The sequence below is a fragment of the Salvelinus namaycush genome, chromosome 4 (assembly GCF_016432855.1).
Source record: "Salvelinus namaycush isolate Seneca chromosome 4, SaNama_1.0, whole genome shotgun sequence".
In the NCBI taxonomy this organism is placed as follows: domain Eukaryota; kingdom Metazoa; phylum Chordata; class Actinopteri; order Salmoniformes; family Salmonidae; genus Salvelinus; species Salvelinus namaycush.
This window is the reverse complement of record NC_052310.1, coordinates 9,618,996-9,640,518: the sequence shown is the minus strand read 5'-3', so window position 1 is coordinate 9,640,518 and position 21,523 is coordinate 9,618,996. Positions and strand designations below refer to the sequence as shown.

General features: G+C 47.7%; 1 protein-coding gene across 1 annotated transcript in view; it reads left to right on the top strand.

Annotated features, from left to right (window-relative positions):
- Positions 1-1,036: 1,036 nt before the first annotated feature.
- The window catches only part of LOC120045353 (neurexin-1a-like), a 79,284-nt gene continuing 58,797 nt past the window's right edge, over positions 1,037-21,523 (top strand). The window contains exons 1-4 of the mRNA XM_038990232.1: positions 1,037-1,246; positions 9,001-9,143; positions 10,973-11,634; positions 19,681-19,710. Of these exons, the coding sequence (XP_038846160.1) occupies positions 1,037-1,246; positions 9,001-9,143; positions 10,973-11,634; positions 19,681-19,710 (1,045 nt within the window). The remainder of the gene's footprint in view (positions 1,247-9,000; positions 9,144-10,972; positions 11,635-19,680; positions 19,711-21,523) is intronic.

The window sequence follows — 21,523 nt, the reverse complement described above, 5'->3', positions numbered from 1 at the left end:
CCCTTCTCCCTATTTCTACAATTTCTCTTCTTAAAATGTGATTGTAAACCTAACCTTAACCACACTGCTAACCGTATGGCTATTCTAGGCTCCCGAGTGGCGCAGCGGTCTAAGGCACTGCATCTCAGTGCAAGAGGCATCACTACAGTCCCTGGTTTGAATCCAGGCTGTATCACATCCGGTCCCTTAGGGCGGCGCACAATTGGCCCAGCGTTGTCCAGGTTTGGCCGGGGTAGGCCATCATTGTAAGTAAGAACTTGTTCTTCACTGACTTGCCTAGTTAAATAAAGGTTAAATAATAAAATATAAAATAAAATGATGCCTAACCATAACCTTAAATTAAGACCAAAAAAGCACATTTTTGTTTTCATGAATTTCTGATGCTAAGTGTCAATTCTCCCTCCAACAACTAGTTTTATTGTAACACTAGATACCACACACACACACTCACTCTCTCTCTCTCTCTCTCTCTCTCTCTCTCTCTCTCTCTCTCTCTCTCTCTCTCTCTCTCTCTCTCTCTCTCTCTCTCTCTCTCTCTCACACTGTCACGACTTCCGCCGAAGTCGGTCCCTCTCCTAGTTTGGGTGGCGTTCGGCGGTCGACGTCACCGGCCTTCTAGCCATCGCCGATCCACCTTTCATTTTTCATTGGATTTGTCTTGTCTTCCCTCACAACTGGTTTCAATTCCATCAATTACATGTTGTGTATTTAACCCTCTGTTCCCCCCATGTCCTTGTTCGGAATTGTTTCTTGTAGTGCTTGTGTACGTTATGCTGGGGGTTACCGGGTTTTGTTTGACCCATTCATTGATTGTTCTGTTTACGGTGGTTTTTATGTTTATTAAACGACACCGTTGTAAATCAGTTTTCGCTCTCCTGCGTCTGACTTCTCTGTTACACCCCATTACAGAATTCCTGACTAACTTATGGAGTCAGCAGGAGCAGGTACCCCGGGTATAGGGGTGGAGGAGCGCGTCCGGGAGCACGCAGCAATGCTCCACCATCTTGGCACCACCATGGACCGCGTTGTCCAGACAATGGACCGCTGGGAGAGACGGGGAGTTCTCCCATCGCCTCCACCAGCACAACCGGGGTCTCCACTACGCGCCCCTTCTCCTGGTCCCAGTGGGATTCGCCTCTCCCTGCCCCAGGAATACGATGGGACGACTGCGATCTGCCAGGGGTTCCTATTAGAACTGGACTTGTACCTGGCAACCGTCCACCCGGCTGCTTCGGGCCGTGAGAGGGTGTCCGCCCTTGTCTCGTGCCTCACCGGGAAAGCCCTGGAGTGGGCCAACGCCGTGTGGAGAGAGGGAGATGTGGCATTGGACCAATTTGAGGAGTTCACCAGTCTTCGACCACCCGCCCGAGGGTAGAGCGGCGGGTGAGCGCCTCTTCCATCTGAGGCAGGGGACGAGGAGCGCACAGGAGTTCACCTTGGAGTTTCGGACCCTGGCTGCCAGCGCAGGATGGAACGACAGGGCCCTGATCGACCATTATCGCTGCAGTCTGCGCGAGGACGTCCGTTGGGAGTTGTCCTGCAGAGACACCACCCTCACGTTCGACCAGCTGGTGGATCTGTCCATCCGGCTGGACAACCTGCTGGCTACCCGCGGACGTTCAGATCGGGGTCTGTTGGTTCCATCCCCACGCACCCCCTCTCCGATATCCATGGAGCTGGGAGGGGCGGTGCGCAGGGAGACAGGGGGGGTTCCAGCTCGTGCACCATCTGTGGCCGCAGAGGTCACACTGCCAGTCGGTGTCGGGTTTGTTCCTCTAGGTATCGAGGCAGCAGGCAGGGCGCGCTGGTGTCACCCCAGGTGAGCCGGCACCATTCTCACCCAGAGCCCTCTGTTGCACATATGTTTGTGTATGTCACTTTCCCTGAGTTTTCCCCGCATTCCCAGCATAAGGCGCTCGTCGATTCAGGTGCGACTGAGAATTTTATTGATAGAGCGTTCGCCCATAGTTTAGGGATCCCCATTGTTCCCGTGGCTGTGCCCTTTCCCGTTCATGCCTTAGATAGTCGACCATTAGGGTCAGGGTTGATTAGAGAGGTCATCACTCCTCTGGGCATGGTGACGCAAGGGGGTCACAAGGACAGAATTAGTCTCTTCCTTATTGACTCTCCTGGGTTTCCTGTGGTGCTAGGCCTACCCTGGTTAGCTTGTCATAACCCCACTGTTTCTTGGCCACAGAGGGCTCTCACGGGGTGGTCGCGAGAGTGCTCGGGGAGGTGTTTAGGGGGTTCTGTTGGTGCTACTACGGTGGAGAGTCCAGACCACTCTCGACCAGGTCTCCACCATGCGCATTCCCCCTGAATATTCTGATTTGGCTCTCGCCTTCTCCAAAAAGAAGGCGACTCAATTACCACCCCATCGACGGGGCGATTGTGCAATAAATCTCCTGGTAGACGCTGCACTTCCCAGGAGTCACGTGTATCCCCTCTCACAGGCGGAGACGGAGGCTATGGAAACATATGTCTCCGAATCCCTGCGTCAGGGGTACATTCGGTCCTCCACTTCACCCACCTCCTCAAGTTTCTTTTTTGTGAAGAAAAAGGAGGGAGGTCTGCGCCCGTGTATTGACTATCGGGGTCTGAACCAGATCACTGTGAGGTATAGTTACCCGCTACCGCTCATAGCCACAGCGATTGAGTCAATGCACCAAACTAGATCTCAGGAGCGCTTACAACCTGGTGCGTTTCCGGGAGAGAGACGAGTGGAAGACGGCTTTCAGTACCACCTCAGGGCACTATGAGTATCTCGTCATGCCGTACGGGTTGATGAATGCCCCACCAGTCTTCCAAGCCTTTGTAGACAAGATTTTCAGGGACCTGCACGGGCAGGGTGTAGTGGTGTATATTGATGACATTCTGATATACTCCGCTACACGTGCCGAGCATGTGTCCCTGATGCGCAGGGTGCTTGGTCGCCTGTTGGAGCATGACCTGTACGTCAACGCTGAGAAATGCCTGATCTTCCAGCAGTCCGTCTCCTTCCTAGGGTATCGCATTTCCACCTCAGGGGTGGAGATGGAGAGTGACCGCATTTCAGCCGTGCGTAATTGCCCGACTCCCACCACGGTAAAGGAGGTGCAGCGGTTCTTAGGGTTTGCCAACTACTACCGGAGGTTTATCCAGGGTTTTGGTCAGGTAGCGGCTCCCATTACCTCACTGCTGAAGGGGGGCCCGGTACGCTTGCAGTGGTCAGCTGAGACGGACAGGGCTTTTAGTCACCTGAGGGCTCTGTTTACCTCGGCTCCCGTGCTGGCCCATCCGGATCCCTCTTTGGCGTTCATAGTGGAGGTGGATGCATCTGAGGCTGGGATAGGAGCTGTTCTCTCTCAGCGCTCGGGTACGCCACCTAAGCTCCGCCCCTGTGCCTTCTTCTCGAAGAAGCTCAGCCCGGCGGAGCGAAACTATGACGTGGGGGACCGGGAGCTGTTTGCTGTCATCAAGGCCTTGAAGGCGTGGAGACATTGGCTTGAGGGGGCTAGACACTCTTTTCTCATCTGGACTGACCACCGTAATCTGGAGTACATCCGGGCGGCGAGGAGACTGAACCCTCGCCAGGCAAGGTGGGCCATGTTTTTCACCCGTTTTGTGTTTACCCTTTCCTACAGACCAGGCTACCAGAACGTTAAGACAGACACATTGTCTCGGCTGTATGACACAGAGGAGCGGCCCATGGATCCCACTCCCATACTCCCCGCCTCCTACCTGGTGGGTCCGGTAGTGTGGGAGCTGGACACGGACATGCAGAGCCCGCTCCCGTCCAGAGCCCGCTCCCGTCCATTTTCTGACCGATCTTCCACTCTCACAGGGTAACACCGCGATCCTGGTCATTGTGGATCGTTTCTCTAAGTCCTGTCGTCTCCTCCCTCTGCCCGGTCTCCCTACGGCCCTACAGACTGCGGAGGCCTTGTTTACGCACGTCTTCCGGCACAACGGGGTGCCTGAGGATATAGTGTCTGATCGAGGTCCCCAGTTCACGTCTAGGGTCTGGAAGGCGTTCATGGAACGTCTGGGGGTCTCGATCAGCCTTACTTCAGGGTTTCACCCCGTGAGTAATGGGCAGGTGGAGAGAGTAAACCAGGATGTGGGCAGGTTTCTGCGGTCCTATTGCCAGGACCGGCCGGGGGAGTGGGCGGCGTTCGTGCCCTGGGCCGAGATGGCACAGAACTCGCTTCGCCACTCCTCCACTAACCTCTCCCCCTTTCAGTGCGTACTGAGGTACCAGCCGGTTCTGGCGCCTTGGCATCAGAGTCTGACCGAGGTTCCTGCGGTGGACGACTGGTTCAGGCGTGCGGAGGAGACATGGGAAGCTGTCCGTGTTCACCTTCAGCAGGCCGTGATGCGCCAAAAGGAGAACGCAGATCGCCACCGCAGTGAGGCTGGGTCCGCGGTTTGTGGGGCCATTTAAAGTCCTGAGGAGAGTGAACGAGGTTTGTTATAGGTTACAACTTCCACCCGATTACCGTATTAACCCGTCGTTCCATGTGTCTCTCCTCAGGCCGGTGGTGGCTGGTCCACTCCAGGAGTCTGAGGTGCGGGAGGTTCCTCCGCCCCCTATGGACATCGGGGGGGCCCCGGCGTACTCCGTTCGCTCCATACTGAATTCGAGGCGCCGGGCGAGGGGCCTTCAGTATCTCGTGGAGTGGGAGGGGTACGGTCCGGAGGAGAGGTGCTGGGTTCCGGTCGAGGACGTGTTGGACCCTTCAATGCTGCAGGAGTTCCACCGTCTTCGTCCGGATCGCCCGGCGCCTCACCCTCCGGGTCGTCCCAGAGGCCGGTGTCAGCGAGCTGCTGGAGCCGCGCGTCAAGGGGGGGGGTACTGTCACGACTTCCACCGAAGTCGGTCCCTCTCCTAGTTCGGGCGGCGCTCGGCGGTCGACGTCACCGGCCTTCTTGCCATCGCCGATCCACCTTTCATTTTCCATTGGATTTGTCTTGTCTTCCCTCACACCTGGTTTCAATTCCATCATTACATGTTGTGTATTTAACCCTCTGTTCCCCCCATGTCCTTGTTCGGAATTGTTTCTTGTCGTGCTTGTGTACGTTATGCTGGTGGTTACCGGGTTTAATTTGACACATTCATTGATTGTTCTGTTTACGGTGGTTTTTATGTTTATTAAACGACACCGTTGTAAATCAGTTTTCGCTCTCCTGTGCCTGACTTCTCTGCCGCCAGTACGCACCCCGTTACACACATTAACACACACACTCTCTCTCTCACATAAAGATACAGGTGTGTGTGTGTGTGTGTGCGTATGTGTGTGTGAGAGAGAGTGTGCTTTCAGCCACTTTGTTCGGAACAGCTAAAGATAATTAAATGAGTAGCTAAACAGAGTGCTGCTGGCGTCACCATGGTAGCGCTTTGATCTGCTACGTCTCTGTGATAGTATCATCAACTCATCAGCCTACACATACACACACACACACACACACACAGCAAAATAGGGCACTTCTTGTAGATATACACTTCTCTTTGGCCCAGACAGCCCTTTTCCCTGAAGTGTGCACTCGTTCACTTCCCCTTCTCCATGAAGTGTGCACTCGTTCATTTCCCCTTCTTGCTGAAGTGTGCAATTATTGAACTGGTGGAAGAAATATGGTGTGGACTCCATATTAGGGTGGCTATTTGAAGAATCCCAAATATAAAAAATATTTTCATTTGTTTAACACTTTTTTGGTTACTACATAATTCCATGTGTTATTTCATAGTTTTGATGTCTTCACTATTATTCCACAATGTAGAAAATAGTACAAATAAAGAAAACCCCTTGAATGAGTAGGTGTGTCCAAACTTTGGACTGGTTCTGAATATATACCTGTAGGTGGCTCAGTGGCCTGAGGAACTATAACTATCAATCTGTAGCCTTTCCATTAGGACACACACACACACACACACACACACACACACACACACACACACACACACACACACACACACACACACACACACACACACACACACACACACACACAAGCCTATCTGCTCTGCTGTCAGTCTCCACCTGTTGGTCAGGTGATCAATAGTAATGTCTGTAGAAGGTTGTAATGAACAATAGATATATACCCGTGTGTGTGTGTGTGTGTGTGTGTGTGTGTGTGTGTGTGTGTGTGTGTGTGTGTGTGTGTGTGTGTGTGTGTGTGTGTGTGTGTGTGTGTGTGTGTGTGTGTGTTTTTAATGTTATTTGCTCCTAGAACTTGCAATCATTCTCTAATGTCAGGGCCATATTATCATTATAAATGAGAGTTAGGTAGAAGAAGGATGACCTCTACCACACACACACCTCTCTCTCTCTCTCTCCCCCCCCCTTCTCTCTCTCTCTTTCTCCCCCTTCTCTCTCTCTCTCTCTCTCTCTCTCTCCCCTTCTCTCTCTCTCCATCCCTCTGTGACCCATTGAGTCTCTTTGAGAGTGGGAGTATCTGTCTGACCAATATAGACCAGAGCACCGCTAAACACCAGGCATTCACACACACTATAACACACACACTATAACACACACACACACTCTAACACACACTGTAACACACACACAGACACACTATAACACACACACAGGAACTCACTGTAACACACAGACACTCACTGTAACACACACAGACACTCACTGTAACACACACAGACACTCACTGTAACACACACAGACACTCACTGTAACACACAGACACTCACTGTAACACACACACACTCACTGTAACACACAGACACTCACTGTAACACACACAGACACTCACTGTAACACACACAGACACTCACTGTAACACACAGACACTCACTGTAACACACACAGACACTCACTGTAACACACAGACACTCACTGTAACACACACAGACACTCACTGTAACACACAGACACTCACTGTAACACACACAGACACTCACTGTAACACACAGACACTCACTGTAACACACACAGACACTCACTGTAACACACACACACACACACACTCACTGTAACACACAGACATTCACTGTAACACACAGACATTCACTGTAACACACACAGATTACTCACTCTAACACACAGAAACACACACAGACACTCACTGTAACACACAAAGACACTCACCCTAACACACACAGATACACACTCTAACACAGACAACAGACACACACTCTAACACACACAGATTCACACACTAACACACACACACAGACACACACTCTAACACACACTCTAACACACAGACACACACTCTGTATGCTGACAACTGAAGTTTTATTTTTGGCAGTATTTTCTCTCAGCCGGCAGTTCACATAAACACATATGCACACACACACACACAGACACGCACACACGTGCACACAATAACACATACACGAACAGTGTGCCCTGACCTTCTCTCTGCTGAATGGGCATAGAGTCAGGGGTTACTTCTCACTGTCAGCCTGTCAGAGAGAAGGAGGGAGAGGAAGAGGGGTGGAGAAATGGAAGGAGGGAGTGCCAGGGAGAGAGGAAGTGGGGAGGAGGGAGAGGAAGAGGGGTGGAGAAATGGAAGGAGGGAGTGCCAGGGAGAGAGGAAGTGGGGAGGAGGGAGAGGGGTGGAGAAATGGAAGGAGGGAGTGCCAGGGAGAGAGGAAGTGGGGAGGAGGGAGAGGGGTGGAGAAATGGAAGGAGGGAGTGCCAGGGAGAGAGGAAGTGGGGAGGAGGGAGAGGGGTGGAGAAATGGAAGGAGGGAGTGCCAGGGAGAGAGGGGGAGAGGAAGTGGGGAGGAGGGAGAGGGGTGGAGGAATGGAAGGAGGGAGTGCCAGGGACAGAGGGGGAGAGGAAGTGGGGAGGAGGAATGGAAGGAGGGAGTGCCAGGGAGAGAGGAAGTGCCAGGGACAGAGGGGGAGAGGAAGTGGGGAGGAGGGAGTGCCAGGGAGAGAGGGGGAAGAGAAGTAGACAATATCGGAAGTCTATAAAAGGCTGTGGCCACATAGACATTTCATTACCCGTCAAAACAGCTTTTCCACTTCCTGGCCCACTAGTTCACCAGGAGTTCTCATATCAAAATGGCCGCAGGGCGATGGCGTGAATACAGCATCAATAGGAACACCTTACAATTAGATGTGTGTGTCTGTGTGTGTGCAGCTGTGTGTGTCTGTGTGTGTGCAGCTGTGTGTGTCTGTGTGTGCAGCTGTGTGTGTGTGCAGCTGTGTGTGTCTGTGTGTGTGCAGCTGTGTGTGTGCAGCTGTGTGTGCAGTAGCAGAGCTCCAGAGCAGCCTGATCACTAGAAATAGACTGGTGATCAGGTCGATATATGTTGATGTAGGATCTAAAACAAACTGCTGTTCAGAGCCAGAGTGGCTGTTTAGACCACCGCACCACCAAGCTGTGAGAAAATGAGCCTTGCTTTTAATTATTTTGTTTTAAGCGTTCCCCAAACCATAGCCATCACCTTAACCACTCGGAATTAATCCCTAAACTGTTAACCTTGGAGTTGTTTCTGTTTCAACCCTGTAACCACGCCGGGAATTTATGCGTCAACTATTGACGTTCATCATATGTCGAATTTCTAAGGGGAACTTTGAGATCTTGCTGCTCCAGAGAGTGGGTAGCAGATGTGGCAGGGTACCCAGAGAGACCGTTCTGACAGACAGGATTCAGCTGGGGATTCCCTCTCTGGAACAGATGCACAGCCCAGGAAATACACACCTCTCACTGTGTCCATATGGAGATAAAGTGTAAGATTGTGTGTGTGTGTGATTGGGAGAGAAAGAAGCGAGAGAGATAATTGATGGCAGGAGCAGAGGGGGGAACGCTGCTGGAGCGTGATGTAGAAACAACGTTGTCGTTTTTCTCCCACGGTTTTCCATCTCGAACCATGGATGTTCTCTCGGTTCAGACTTCTGGCTGTAATAATCAATGATTAATTAATGACTAACCATGAATCACCTTAGAATATTTGCAATTGCTTTATCATCACACCGACAGTCATTATCATAGCGAAAGGTAATGACTCGGATGTCCCAGTCGTATTCGGTCCTCTCCGGTAATCGTGTTTCAGACAGTGAGCCGGCTGTCCAAGGTGCCGCAGCAGAGCGGCCCCGCCCATCCTCTCCTCCTTTTCTCACCCTCCATTAGCCACGTGACGCACGGAGCAGCAGACTGCACCTTCTCCTCCCGGGTAAAGAGAGAGAGCGAGCGAGAGTGAGTGAGAGAGAGAGATGCGTTTGGTACCACCGGGCTGTTTGATCGAGAAGTGGCTGCGATTGTTCTAATTTCGGTAGGGCTATCAAACGGGTATTTGCCCGGAAAGGTTTGGTTGCTGTCATGTCCTCTCACAACGTGGTGATTGTTATCAGATGAAATTGAGAAAATCGATGAGTAGCCACAGTAACAACGACCAGAAAATGTGTGTAAGGTAGGATGAGACATGTTTATCTCGGTGTGTGTGTGTATTATACTAGGGCTTTGCTTTAGGCTATATATAGCCTACCTATTTAATTGTAATAGCCTAATAAGGCATTTTTCTCGTGGCTGTGTTTTCAGTATATTGATTCTCACGCGCAGGTGGGGCAGATGGAAACCCGGTGTAACCGGGAGCTAGAGCTCACAGGAGGAGATGAATAGCGCACGCACGCGCACACACACATTGATACCGTTTTTTAGAAGAGGGAGAAGAATGGCCGCAGATCGACAATCGATATTTAAATCGCTCTCATTTTACCGAGTCTATCAATACTGTGATTTGGAACCCTAATCTCAACCACGTTAACACAGTTCATGGTCAGGCGCAGGAGAGGCGAGCGTGTGTAAACTGCCTTTTCCTATGGTGTGAAAAGGGGGTTCATTCGATAAATGAGGCGCATTTGAGTCATCCTCCGCATCGCACGATAAACTTATTTGTTGCACTTCCAAAGCACTTGCTGAGGCACGAAGTGTTCATGTTGGAATGTTAAAATATTTAGCCTTTTGGAGGTGTTTGTTTTCAGTGAGGTAAAACGTTCAAAACGTTTGTAGATAGAAATGCAATAAGTAGAACTGAAATGATTCCCTGTTCTACTTGACTGACAATAATATATATTCTACACAACACATGACATGCATCTGGATATTCTGTAACTAACTTATTCCTGAAAAGACCCACTGGTATATTACACGTTGGTAGTGGGTGGTATGAGGACTGTCTGGGAAGACTGTGTGTGTGTGTGTGTGTGTGTGTGTGTGTGTGTGTGTGTGTGTGTGTGTGTGTGTGTGTGTGTGTGTGTGTGTATCTGACCCAGGCTGATAATGCTGTCCCTTCCCTCTGTAGGTCACTGGAAAGAAAAGAGTGATGACACGGCTGTGAGGGACACACATTCACAGCGCTGAACCCACGACCCCGCTGAGAGAGGGAGAACTGCGGGGGAGATGCTCCATCTGCTGACGGTGTGTGGCGGTGTATTCTCTCTCTCTGAGGGGAACAGGAACTAACGAAGGCACCGATATGGATCCCGCACTGCACCCCTCATTTCTCTAACACCCACACCCACACACCATTGAAGGAAGACGAGGGAGGAGGAAGGAGGAGACACAGAGACTAGCTGATAGACTATAGAAGACTAGAACTAGAAACACAGAGCTCTAGCACCACGTGACTGGCAGTCAGAGGAACCCTCTATGGAGGGTGTAGGGTGCTAGGAAGGGCCCTAAGAGGACTATAGGGTGCTACAAAGGCCCCCAAGAAGACTGTATGGTGCTAAGAAGGCCCCCAAGAAGACTGTATGGTGCTAGGAAGGGCTCTAAGAAGACTGTAGGGTACTAGGAAGGGCTCTAAGAAGACTGTAGGGAGCTAGGAAGGGCTCTAAGAAGACTATAGGGTGCTCCCAAGGGTGTTCGCACCATGAGCTGTAGAGTAGTTTGTGCTGCCCAGCTCTAGCCTGCGTCTGCGTGTGTGTGCGTGCGTGCGGTGTGTGTATGTGTGTGCGCGTGTGTGTGATGGCGGTGTGTGTGGGGGCCGCGGCCCCCCTGCTGTGTGTCTGGCTGTGCCTCTGTAGCGTTGGGGGATCCAGAGGGGAGGTGCTAGAGTTTGGGGGGGTTTCGGGACAGTGGGGGCGGTTCCCGGTGTGGAACGCGTGCTGCGAGAGCATTCTGTCGTTCAGCGTTAGAACTCACAGCGCGGACGGGCTGCTGCTTTACCTTGACGACGAAGGATTCTGCGACTTCTTGGAACTCTTGTTGCTACATGGAAAACTCCGCCTACGATTCTCAATCTTCTGTGCCGAGCCAGCCGAGGTGAGTTCCGGGGTCGCCGTGAGCGACGGCCACTGGCATGCCGTGCGTGTGAAACGGGACTGGAGGAACACAAGCCTTGAGGTGGATGGAAAGATGGAGGGATGGGCGGAGGTAAAGAGCAAACGGAAAGACATGACAGTGTTTAGCCACACTTTTATGGGCGGGGTTTCCCCAGAGCTCCATGCCTCGCCGCTCCGCCTCACTTCCCCTGGTGTAAGAGACCACGCCTCTTTTGCTGGCTGGCTCGCTGGGGTCACCATCAACGGGTCGGTGGCCGTTCTGGAAGGATCGGAGGGTGTTACCGTGGGAAACGGGTGTGGGCCGGCCCACGTGTGTCAGAACGGAGGGGTGTGTTCTGTTGTCGAGATGAGGGCCGTCTGCGACTGTACCGGCACCGGCTACAAAGGCAACGACTGCAGCGAAGGTAAGGCCTTACCCAAACCCTACCTTGTAACATTGTGATGTCATCTCGCACACACGCACACATACATTATATATACAAAAGTATGTGGGCACCCCTTCAAATGAGTGGATTCAGCCCCACCCGTTGCTGACAGGTATATCAAATCGTGCATACAGCAATGCAATCTCCATAGACAAACATTGGCAGTAGAATGGCCTTACTGAAGAGTTCAGTGACATTCAACGTGGTACCGTCATAGGATTCCCACCTTTCCAACAAGTCAGTTCCTCACTGCTAAAGCTGCCCCGTTCAACTGTAAGTCCTGTTATTGTGAAGTAGAAACGTCTAGGAGCAAAAACGGCTCAGCCGCAAAGTGGTAGGCCAACTCTCACTACCCAGTTCCAAATTGCCTCTGGAAGCAACGTCAGCACAAGAACTGTTTGTCGGGAGCCATTTCATGGCCGAGCAAGCCAAAGATCACCCTGCACAATGCCAAGCATCAGCTGGAGTGGTGTAAAGCTTGTCGCCATTGGACTCGTCGCCATTGGAGCAGTAGAAACGCGTTCTCTGGAGTGATGAATCACACTTCACCATCTGGCAGTCCAACGGAGGAATCTGGGTTTTGCAGATGCCAGGAGAATGCTACCTGCCCAATGCATAGTGCCAACTGTAAAGTTTGGTGGAGGAGGAATAATGGTCTGGGATTGTTTTTCATGGTTAGGGCTAGGCCCCTTAGTTCCAGTGAAGGAAAATCTTAACGCTACAGAATACAATGACATTCTAGACGATTCTTTGCTTCCAACTTTGTGGCAACAGTTTGGGGAAGGCCCTTTCCTGTTTCAGCCTGACAATGCCCCCGTGCACAAAGCGAGTTCCAAACAGAAATGGTTTGTTGAGATCGGTGTGGAATAAGATGACTGGCCTACACAGAGCCCTGACCTCAACCCCATCGAACACCTTTAGGATGAATTGGAACGCTGACTGCGAGCCAGGCCTAATCGCCCAACATCAGTGCCTGACCTCACTAATGCTCTTGTGGCGGAATGGAAGCAAGTCCCCACAGCAATTTTCCAACATCTAGTGGAAAGCCTTCCCAGAAGAGTGGAGGCTGTTATAGCAGCAAAGGGGGGACCAACTCCATATTAATGCCCATGATTTTGGAATGAGATGTTCGATGAGCAGGTGTCCACATACTTTTGGTCATGTCGTGTACAAACACCCATACAGTGCTTTCAGAAAGTATTCACACCCCTTGACTTTTTCCACATTTTGTTTTGTTACAGCCTGAATTTAAATGTGATTAAATTGAGATTGTTTTATCACTGGCCTACACACAATGGCCCATAATGTCAAAGTGGAATTATGTTTTTCTAAATTTGACAAATTAATTAAAAAAATATTTTTTGAAATGTCTTGAGTCAATAAGTATTCAACCCCTTTGTTATGACAAGCCTAAATAAGTTCAGGAGTAAAATGCAATTTTTAAGTAAAAATGTGCTTAACGAGTCACATAATAAGTTGCATGGACTCACTGTGTCGACCCTCGTCAAGCACCAGGTGCGCCATCAGCTCGACGTTGTCATTACGATGCTCTTGATTAGCATCGTTCTCATCGGATATGTAATCAGGCATGGGAAACAAGTCTGGGGGGTAAGGCTCTGATGCCTCATCTTCTTCTGTGGTAAGTAATGGCATAGTGAGTACAGCATCAACCGTTTTGCCACAAAGTTTCTTAACACAAGCAATGATAAGTAGTACAACAGGAAGGATTACTAGGCCATAGATGAGCCAATGGAAAACTGTTGAGAGTTTCAATCCCGGATAAAGGATCCCAATCAGGGGTTTTGAATTTCAACTTGTCCTCAATGTGGTCATGTAAAGTTTTCCTATGTGACATTTCGTTTAAGTGTCACGTGGGACGTCGTTAAATGCATATTTTGGTAACGCAGCAGCCGTGCTGGAGTGGGATGGGCAGTTCGTGCCACACTGCCAAGTCTCTTGGAGTAGTATGCAACAGGCCATTGTTTCCCACCGTGATTCTGTGTAAGGACAGATGATATAAAACCATTTTTCTCACACACAAATAGATGAAATGGTTTAAAGTGGTCCGGCAGTCCTAAACAAGGGGAAGAGGTTAATAATTGTTTAAGTTTCTCAAGTGAATTCATATCCTCTGCTGTCCACTGTATCTTGTCATTCATCACCATGTTGTGACCATGAATGAGATCAGAAAGTGGTTCAGGTAATTTCAGCATAATCAGGTAGCCAGGCTGTGCAATAAGTGTCAACGTGTGATAAACAGTTCAAACAGGTCATTCATTCACAATCATTCTGTTATTGTGTGCGTCCACACATTCATTCATGGGGTACCCTTTCCTTATTTGCTTAGTTCTTTAACGGTATCTACATTTCTTAACAGCAGTCAACTCTCTAATCAATCAGTTCACTATTGCCAGGCCTATTTTGAATTCAATTTGGTTCACTTCAGTTCAATTCCAAAGATCAGTCAACTCAATTCTCACTATTTCAATTCAGTTCCCGAGAGTGCAGGTATTCTTACTACCATTAAAAACCAGCAATCAGTCAGATCAAGATCACCTTCTCAAATGTTGTACACAGGCCTTCTCTACACAAGGCTCCGAGCATTACCTTTTACAACGTATAATTCTAAAGTCTTCGCCGGCACTGCTGTGAAAGCAAAGGTTAGCGGTTACAACACTGCTACAACTAGCAGGCAGACAGAACATGGAATTGTTGGAAATCAGCCATAACTCCTTCGGTGTGTAGCTTAGTAATAATATTGTAAAACTACAGGTCCCTCAGTGCATTTCAAACACAGATTAAAACCACAAAGGCCAGCGAGGTTTTCCAATGCCTTGCAAAGAAGGGCACCTATTGGTAGATGGGTAACAAAAAAACAAACATTGAATATCCCTTTGAGCATGGTGAAGTTATTAATTACACTTTGGATGGTGTATTAATACACCCAGTCAGTACAAAGATACAGGTTTCCTTCCTAACTCAGTTGCCAGAGAGGAAGGAAACCACTCAGGCATTTCACCATGAGTCCAATGGTGACTTTAAAACTGTTACAGAGTTTAGTGACTGTGATTGGAGAAAACTGAGGATGGATTGACAACATTGTAGTTACTCAACAATACTAACCTAATTGACAGAGTGAAAAGAAGGAAGCATGTACAAAAAAAACATATTCCAAAACATGCATCATTTTTGTAACAAGTCATTAAAGTAATAGTGTAAAAAAAAGTGGCAAAGCAATACATTTTTTGTCCTGAATAGAAAGTGTTATGTTTGGGTCAAATCCAATACAAACACCTTACTGAGTACCACTCTCCATATTTTCAAGCAAAGTGGTGACAGCATCATGTTATGGGTATTTTTATTTTTTTATATTTCAGTGCTTAGAACACTGCACTACTCTGGTATAATTATTAAGGACTGGGTAGTTTTTCTGGATATTCTTTTTTAGCTAAGTACAGGCAAAATCCTAGAGGAAAACCTGGTTCAGTCTACTTTCCACCAGACACTGGGAGATTAATTCACTATTCAGCAAGACAATAATCTAAAACACAAGGCCAAATCTACACTGGAGTTGCTTACCAAGAAGACAGTGCATGTTCCTGAGTGGCCTAGTTACAGTTTTGACTTAAATCTGCTTGAAAATCTATGGTAAGACCTGAAGATGGCTGTCTAACAATGACCAATAACCAATTTGAGCTTGAACAATTTTGAAAATAATAATGGGAAAATGTTGTACAATTCAGATGTGGAAAGCTCTTTGAGAAATACCCAGAAAGACTTTCAGCTGTAATCGCTGCCAAAGGTGATTCGAACATTTATTTACTCAGCGGATTGAATACTTACGTAATCAAGATATACTAGTATTTTATTTTTAATAAATGTTTTACAAATGTTTTTTGTGTCTTCTACCACTTTGACATTACAGAGTATTTTGTGTAGATCGTTGACAGAAAAATGAAATGAAATACATTTTAATCCCACTTTGTAACACAACAAAATGTGGAAAAAGTCAAGGGGTGTGAATTCTTTCTGAAAGCCCTGTGTCTCTAATATGACTGTTACACCATCCATTCTCCCTTTCCTATACAGTATTGTTAGTCTCTCTGACTGGGTAAGCAACTTGTCTTGTTCCTAGATCCTAGTGGTGATCAACTCTGTGGTGATCAGGAGATCATAGTGGTGATCAGTAGATCCTAGTGGTGATCAGTAGATCCTAGTGGTGATCAGTAGATCCTAGTGGTGATCAGTATATCCTAGTGGTGATCAGTAGATCCTAGTGGTGATCAGTAGATCCCAGTGGTGATCAGTATATCCTAGTGGTGATCAGTAGATCCCAGTGGTGATCAGTATATCCTAGTGGTGATCAGTAGATCCCAGTGGTCATCAGTATATCCTAGTGGTGATCAGTAGATCCTAGTGGTGATCAGTAGATCCCAGTGGTGATCAGTATATCCTAGTGGTGATCAGTAGATCCTAGTGGTGATCAGTATATCCTAGTGGTGATCAGTAGATCCCAGTGGTGATCAGTATATCCTAGTGGTGATCAGTAGATCCCAGTGGTCATCAGTAGATCCCAGTGGTGATCAGTAGATCCCAGTGGTCATCAGTATATCCTAGTGGTGATCAGTATATCCTAGTGGTGATCAGTAGATCCCAGTGGTGATCAGTATATCCTAGTGGTGATCAGTAGATCCCAGTGGTGATCAGTATATCCTAGTGGTGATCAGTAGATCCCAGTGGTCATCAGTATATCCTAGTGGTGATCAGTATATCCTAGTGGTGATCAGTATATCCTAGTGGTGATCAGTAGATCCCAGTGGTCATCAGTAGATCCCAGTGGTCATCAGTAGATCCTAGTGGTGATCAGTAGATCCCAGTGGTGATCAGTATATCCTAGTGGTCATCAGTAGATCCCAGTGGTCATCAGTAGATCCCAGTGGTGATCAGTATATCCTAGTGGTGATCAGTAGATCCCAGTGGTGATCAGTAGATCCCAGTGGTCATCAGTAGATCCCAGTGGTGGTGAGTTGCGTTCAGAACCAAGCCTGTTTTATATTGTTCAGCAGCTACCAACCTGTTGCTGTGTGTGTGTGTGTGTGTGTGTGTGTGTGTGTGTGTGTGTGTGTCACAGTTCTGAGATCTAGGCCCCACCTTTGCCTCAATAGCAACCCCCTTCCCTCTCTGCTGAACAGGTTACCATAGAGACTGCCGGGTTCTGAAAGCGAGACTCTGTTACATATGCTGCCCTGGGCCTTTATCCCTCTACCACTCTACTCCCTATTTAACTATCACACCCTCTACTAGGGTCAATCTATAAGAACCCTTGTTGATTAGTTTTGATGAATTGGTTGATAAATCTGGGATGGAAACTTGGTGTTATAGTGTGCAGTGTTGCCCCCGGACCCCCACCCAGCAAAGAACACCCAACCCCCACACTACCTTTGCCACCGCGGCTGAAAACAATCCTAGGGGAAACACTGGTGTGTAGAATGTTTGTGCGTGATAGGAAGATGAAATATGTGGCGAGTGTCGTGTAGTGTGTTGATTAGCGTGTTGGGTTGTTGGAAGGGAGGCCAGTGACATATTGCCACTGCAATTGTTTCGACAATATTGCAGCGTGGCGCACATTTTCTTGCACCGGGACTGAAGGTGGAATTTTTGCCACATTGCTTAAACATTTACAATTGATTTAGCAGGTAAGCCGTAGAGGCTTGGGGCTTGGTTTCTACCATGTTAATACATGACAGGGGGAAGGGAGATTTGGTTCACACAAACACACACTCTAGTACTGACCAAAACATGTTTCTCCCTCCACTGCTGTTTCCTATCACCAGTTATCCGTTATCCATCGATCTATTCATTACTGCAATGGTCCATGTGTATGTGTGAGTGTGTGTGTGCGTGTGAGTGTGTGTGTGAGTGTGCGCGGGTGTGTGAGTGTGCGTGTGTGTCTGTGTTCTGGTACAGGAGGCTGGAAGGTAAGTTCTGGGTGAATAAAATGTTCCAGATTCCAAACACACAGGTAGGAGTGTCTGCTTTCATCAACCCTGACCACTGTGTGTGTGCGTGTGCGTGTGCGCCTGTGTACGTGTCTATTGAAATTCTATTAATGTATGAAGATTTTTAAAATTAATTGAATTTCAATTGACTTCCTAAATTGAGAAAATTGACCGCAACCCTGGCATGTGTGTGTACTTGGGGTGTGTGTACTTGGGGTGTGTGTATTTGGTGTATGTGGAAGAATGAAAGGCTATCAGTGCCGCATGGTATAATGGTGGCATCTGGGTGGATCTGCATGTGTGTAACCAAGGTGATGGTGTGGTAATGAGCGGCTGTGCATGGCGTGTTAATGAATGTCTGTCTTTCTCTCTCCTTCGTCTGGACGCTCCCAGAACACCACAGCCCAGGTGGGTCTCTCTCCCTCTCTTATCCCCCTCTCCACCTATCCTTCTCTCTCTCCCTCTCTCATACCCCTCTCCACCTCTCCTCTCTATCTCTCTCTCTCTCTCTCTCTCTCTCTCTCTCTCTCTCCCTCTCTCATCCCCCTCTCCACCTCTCCTTCTCTCTCTCTCCCTCTCCACCTCTCCTTCTCTCTCTCTCCCTCTCTCATCCCCCTCTCCACCTCTCCTTCTCTCTCTCTCCCTCTCTCATCCCCCTCTCCACCTCTCCTTCTCTCTCTCCCTCACTCATCCACCTCTCCTTCTCTCTCCCTCTCATTCTCCTCTCCACCTTTCCTTCTCTCTCTCTCTCTCTCTCCCTCTCTCTCATCCCCCTCTCCACCTCTCCTTCTCTCTCTCTCCCTCTCTCATCCCCGTGTGTGTGTGCGCGCATGTGTGTGTGGGGGGGTTGCAGTCAGACGGTAAGTAAACTGCCTTCATGGACAAATGCCTGATGTTTCAAGTGGCTCTCCACTCAAGGTTAGAGACAGAAAGTATCATAATAATACATTGTATTTGTGCCTTTCAAGATACCCTAGGACACTTACAGAGTAAAAATAGAATAAAATAGCAAATATAAACAGGATATTACTAAGGTCAAATAAAAAAAACGCCCCCAAAAACCAACATAACAATACTGGAGGGCGACTTCAACAGCCCTCAGCATCCCCTTCACCATAGATAGATAGGGGGAAAAGACATTTAAAAAACAGACAAGCAAGCAAGACCTGTGTCTTATATTACAGGGACGCGTCAGTATAGGTAAGGATAACTCGCTAGTGTAGCAACGATTTCCAAAAGGATAATCACTGGGCTATTATGTGACTAAACACTCACTAGAAAGACTACATCTTCGTTTGATTGTTTACAGTGACAGTTCAGACCTTGAAACAGACACTTATATTCACCGCACACAAACAATCAATCAATCAGATGTATTTATAAAGCCCTTTCTACATCAGCAGATACCACAAAGTGCTTATACATAAACCCCAAACAGCAAGCAATGCAGATATAGAAGCATGGACAAGACACTTGTCACGATCGTCTTGAGGAACAATGAGTCGACCAAGGATAAAGGATCTTGAGGATAAAGACTGGCGGCGTGTGAAAAATACATCTCTTTTATTTGAGACGAGTGAAACACGAAACGAACACTTATAACAAAACTAAACAAAGCTACAAACGTAAGTGCAATACAAAAGCTACAAACGTTCTACATAGACAATTACCCACAAAACCCAATGCCTATGGCTGCCTTAAATATGGCTCTCAATCAGAGACAATGAACCACAGCTGCCTCTAATTGAGAACCAATCTAGGCAGCCATAGACATACAAACACCTAGACAAGACACTGACCCATTTAACATACAAACCCCTAGACAATCCAAAAACACATACATTCCCCATGTCACACCCTGACCTAACTAAAATAATAAAGAAAACAAAGAATACTAAGGCCAGGGCGTGACAACACTACTGTTAGCTAATGTTAGCAAAAGTAGCTATGATGAATGATTGTGTTTGTCAGGACAACCACCCCATGCTCCTCTGTTGTGCTGACTGTGCTCTTGTCTTCCTTTAAGGTCTGGCTCACCTGATGATCGGCGACCAAGGTATGACCTATTACATCACTATGACATCACTTCCTGTTCCTGCTGTTCCCCCCCATCACCACACCCCTTACCCAAACCTCCTCCTCCTCCTCAAATGACCCAGACGCTGATCCAAGGTCAGGTTTGACTTTTCTCTCTATTGGGTTTAGGGCTAGGATATTGGGAGGCTAAACTGATCCCAGATCTGTGGTTAAGGTGAGGATATGGGTTTAGGGTGATCCTAGATCAAGGGCCGGTTCCATGGATGGCTTGAATGGTTTGTGTGTGCGCGTACGCGCGCGCGTGTGTGTGTGTGTGTGTGTGTCTATTGCAGGTTTTCTCTGCCATATATATCCCCACATCCCGACCCCTCCCACTGCAATCCCTTCCCCTCCCATTGGCTCTTGCATGTGGATCTCCCCTCTTATTTGCCAGTTTTCTGTTCATGTAGTTTTTAAACATTGCATGAAAATCAATAAAAGTGTATAGAAGCAGTGCTGTCAAAAACACCACCTTAACTCAGTTCTATCTGTACAGGCACTTTGACAACTACACAAACACACTACTACTACTACTACAACACAAACACACTACTACTACTGCTGCTGCCACTACACAAACACACTACGACTACTATTACTACTACTACTACACAAACACACTACAACTATTACTACTACTACTACTACTACTACTACTACTACTACTATTACTACTACACAAACACACTACGACTACTATTACTACTACTACTACACAAACACACTACAACTATTACTACTACTACTACTACTACTACTACTACTACTGCTACTACACAAACACACAACTATGTCTACTACTACTACTGCTGCTACTACTACTACTATTACTACTACTACTACACAAACACACTACAACTATTACTACTACTACTACTACTACTACTACTACTACTACTACGACTGCTACTACACAAACACACAACTATGTCTACTACTACTACTACTGCTGCTACTACTACTAGTACTAGTACTACTGGTACTGCAGCTACTACTACTACTATTACTACTACTGCTACTACTACTTTTACTACTACTACTACTATTGCTGCTGCTACTATTACTACTACTACTACTACTACTACTACTACTACTACTACTACTGCTACTTTTATTACTACTACTATTGCTGGTGCTGCTACTAGTACTACAACTACTGCTGCTACTAGTACTACTACTACTACTACTGCTATTACTACTACTGCTACGACTACTATTACTGCTACTACACAAACACACTACTACTACTACTACTACTACACAAACACAAATACACTCTGACTACCACTACACAAACACACTACTACTACTACTGCTGCGACAACTACTAGTGCTGCTGCTACTAATACTATTACTGCTACTACTAGTACTATTACTCATACTTATACTACTGCTTCTGCTGCTGCTACTACTGCTGCTACTGCTGTCACTACTACTCTACTGCTGCTACTACTACTCTACTGCTGCTACCACTACTGCTACTAGTACTACTACTACTAATACTACTACTACTACTGCTATTACTACTACTTAAACTGCTACAACTACTATTACTATTACAACTAGTACTGCTGCTGCTACTTCTACTACTACTAATACTACTACTACTACTACTACTGCTACTACACAAACGCACTATTACTACTACTACTACTACTGCTGCTACTACTACTACTGCTACTACTACTAGTACTCCTACTTCTGCTACTACTTCTACTGCTGCTACTGCTGCTACTACTACTTCTACTACTGCTGCTACTACTACTCTACTGCTGCTACTGCTACTACTACTA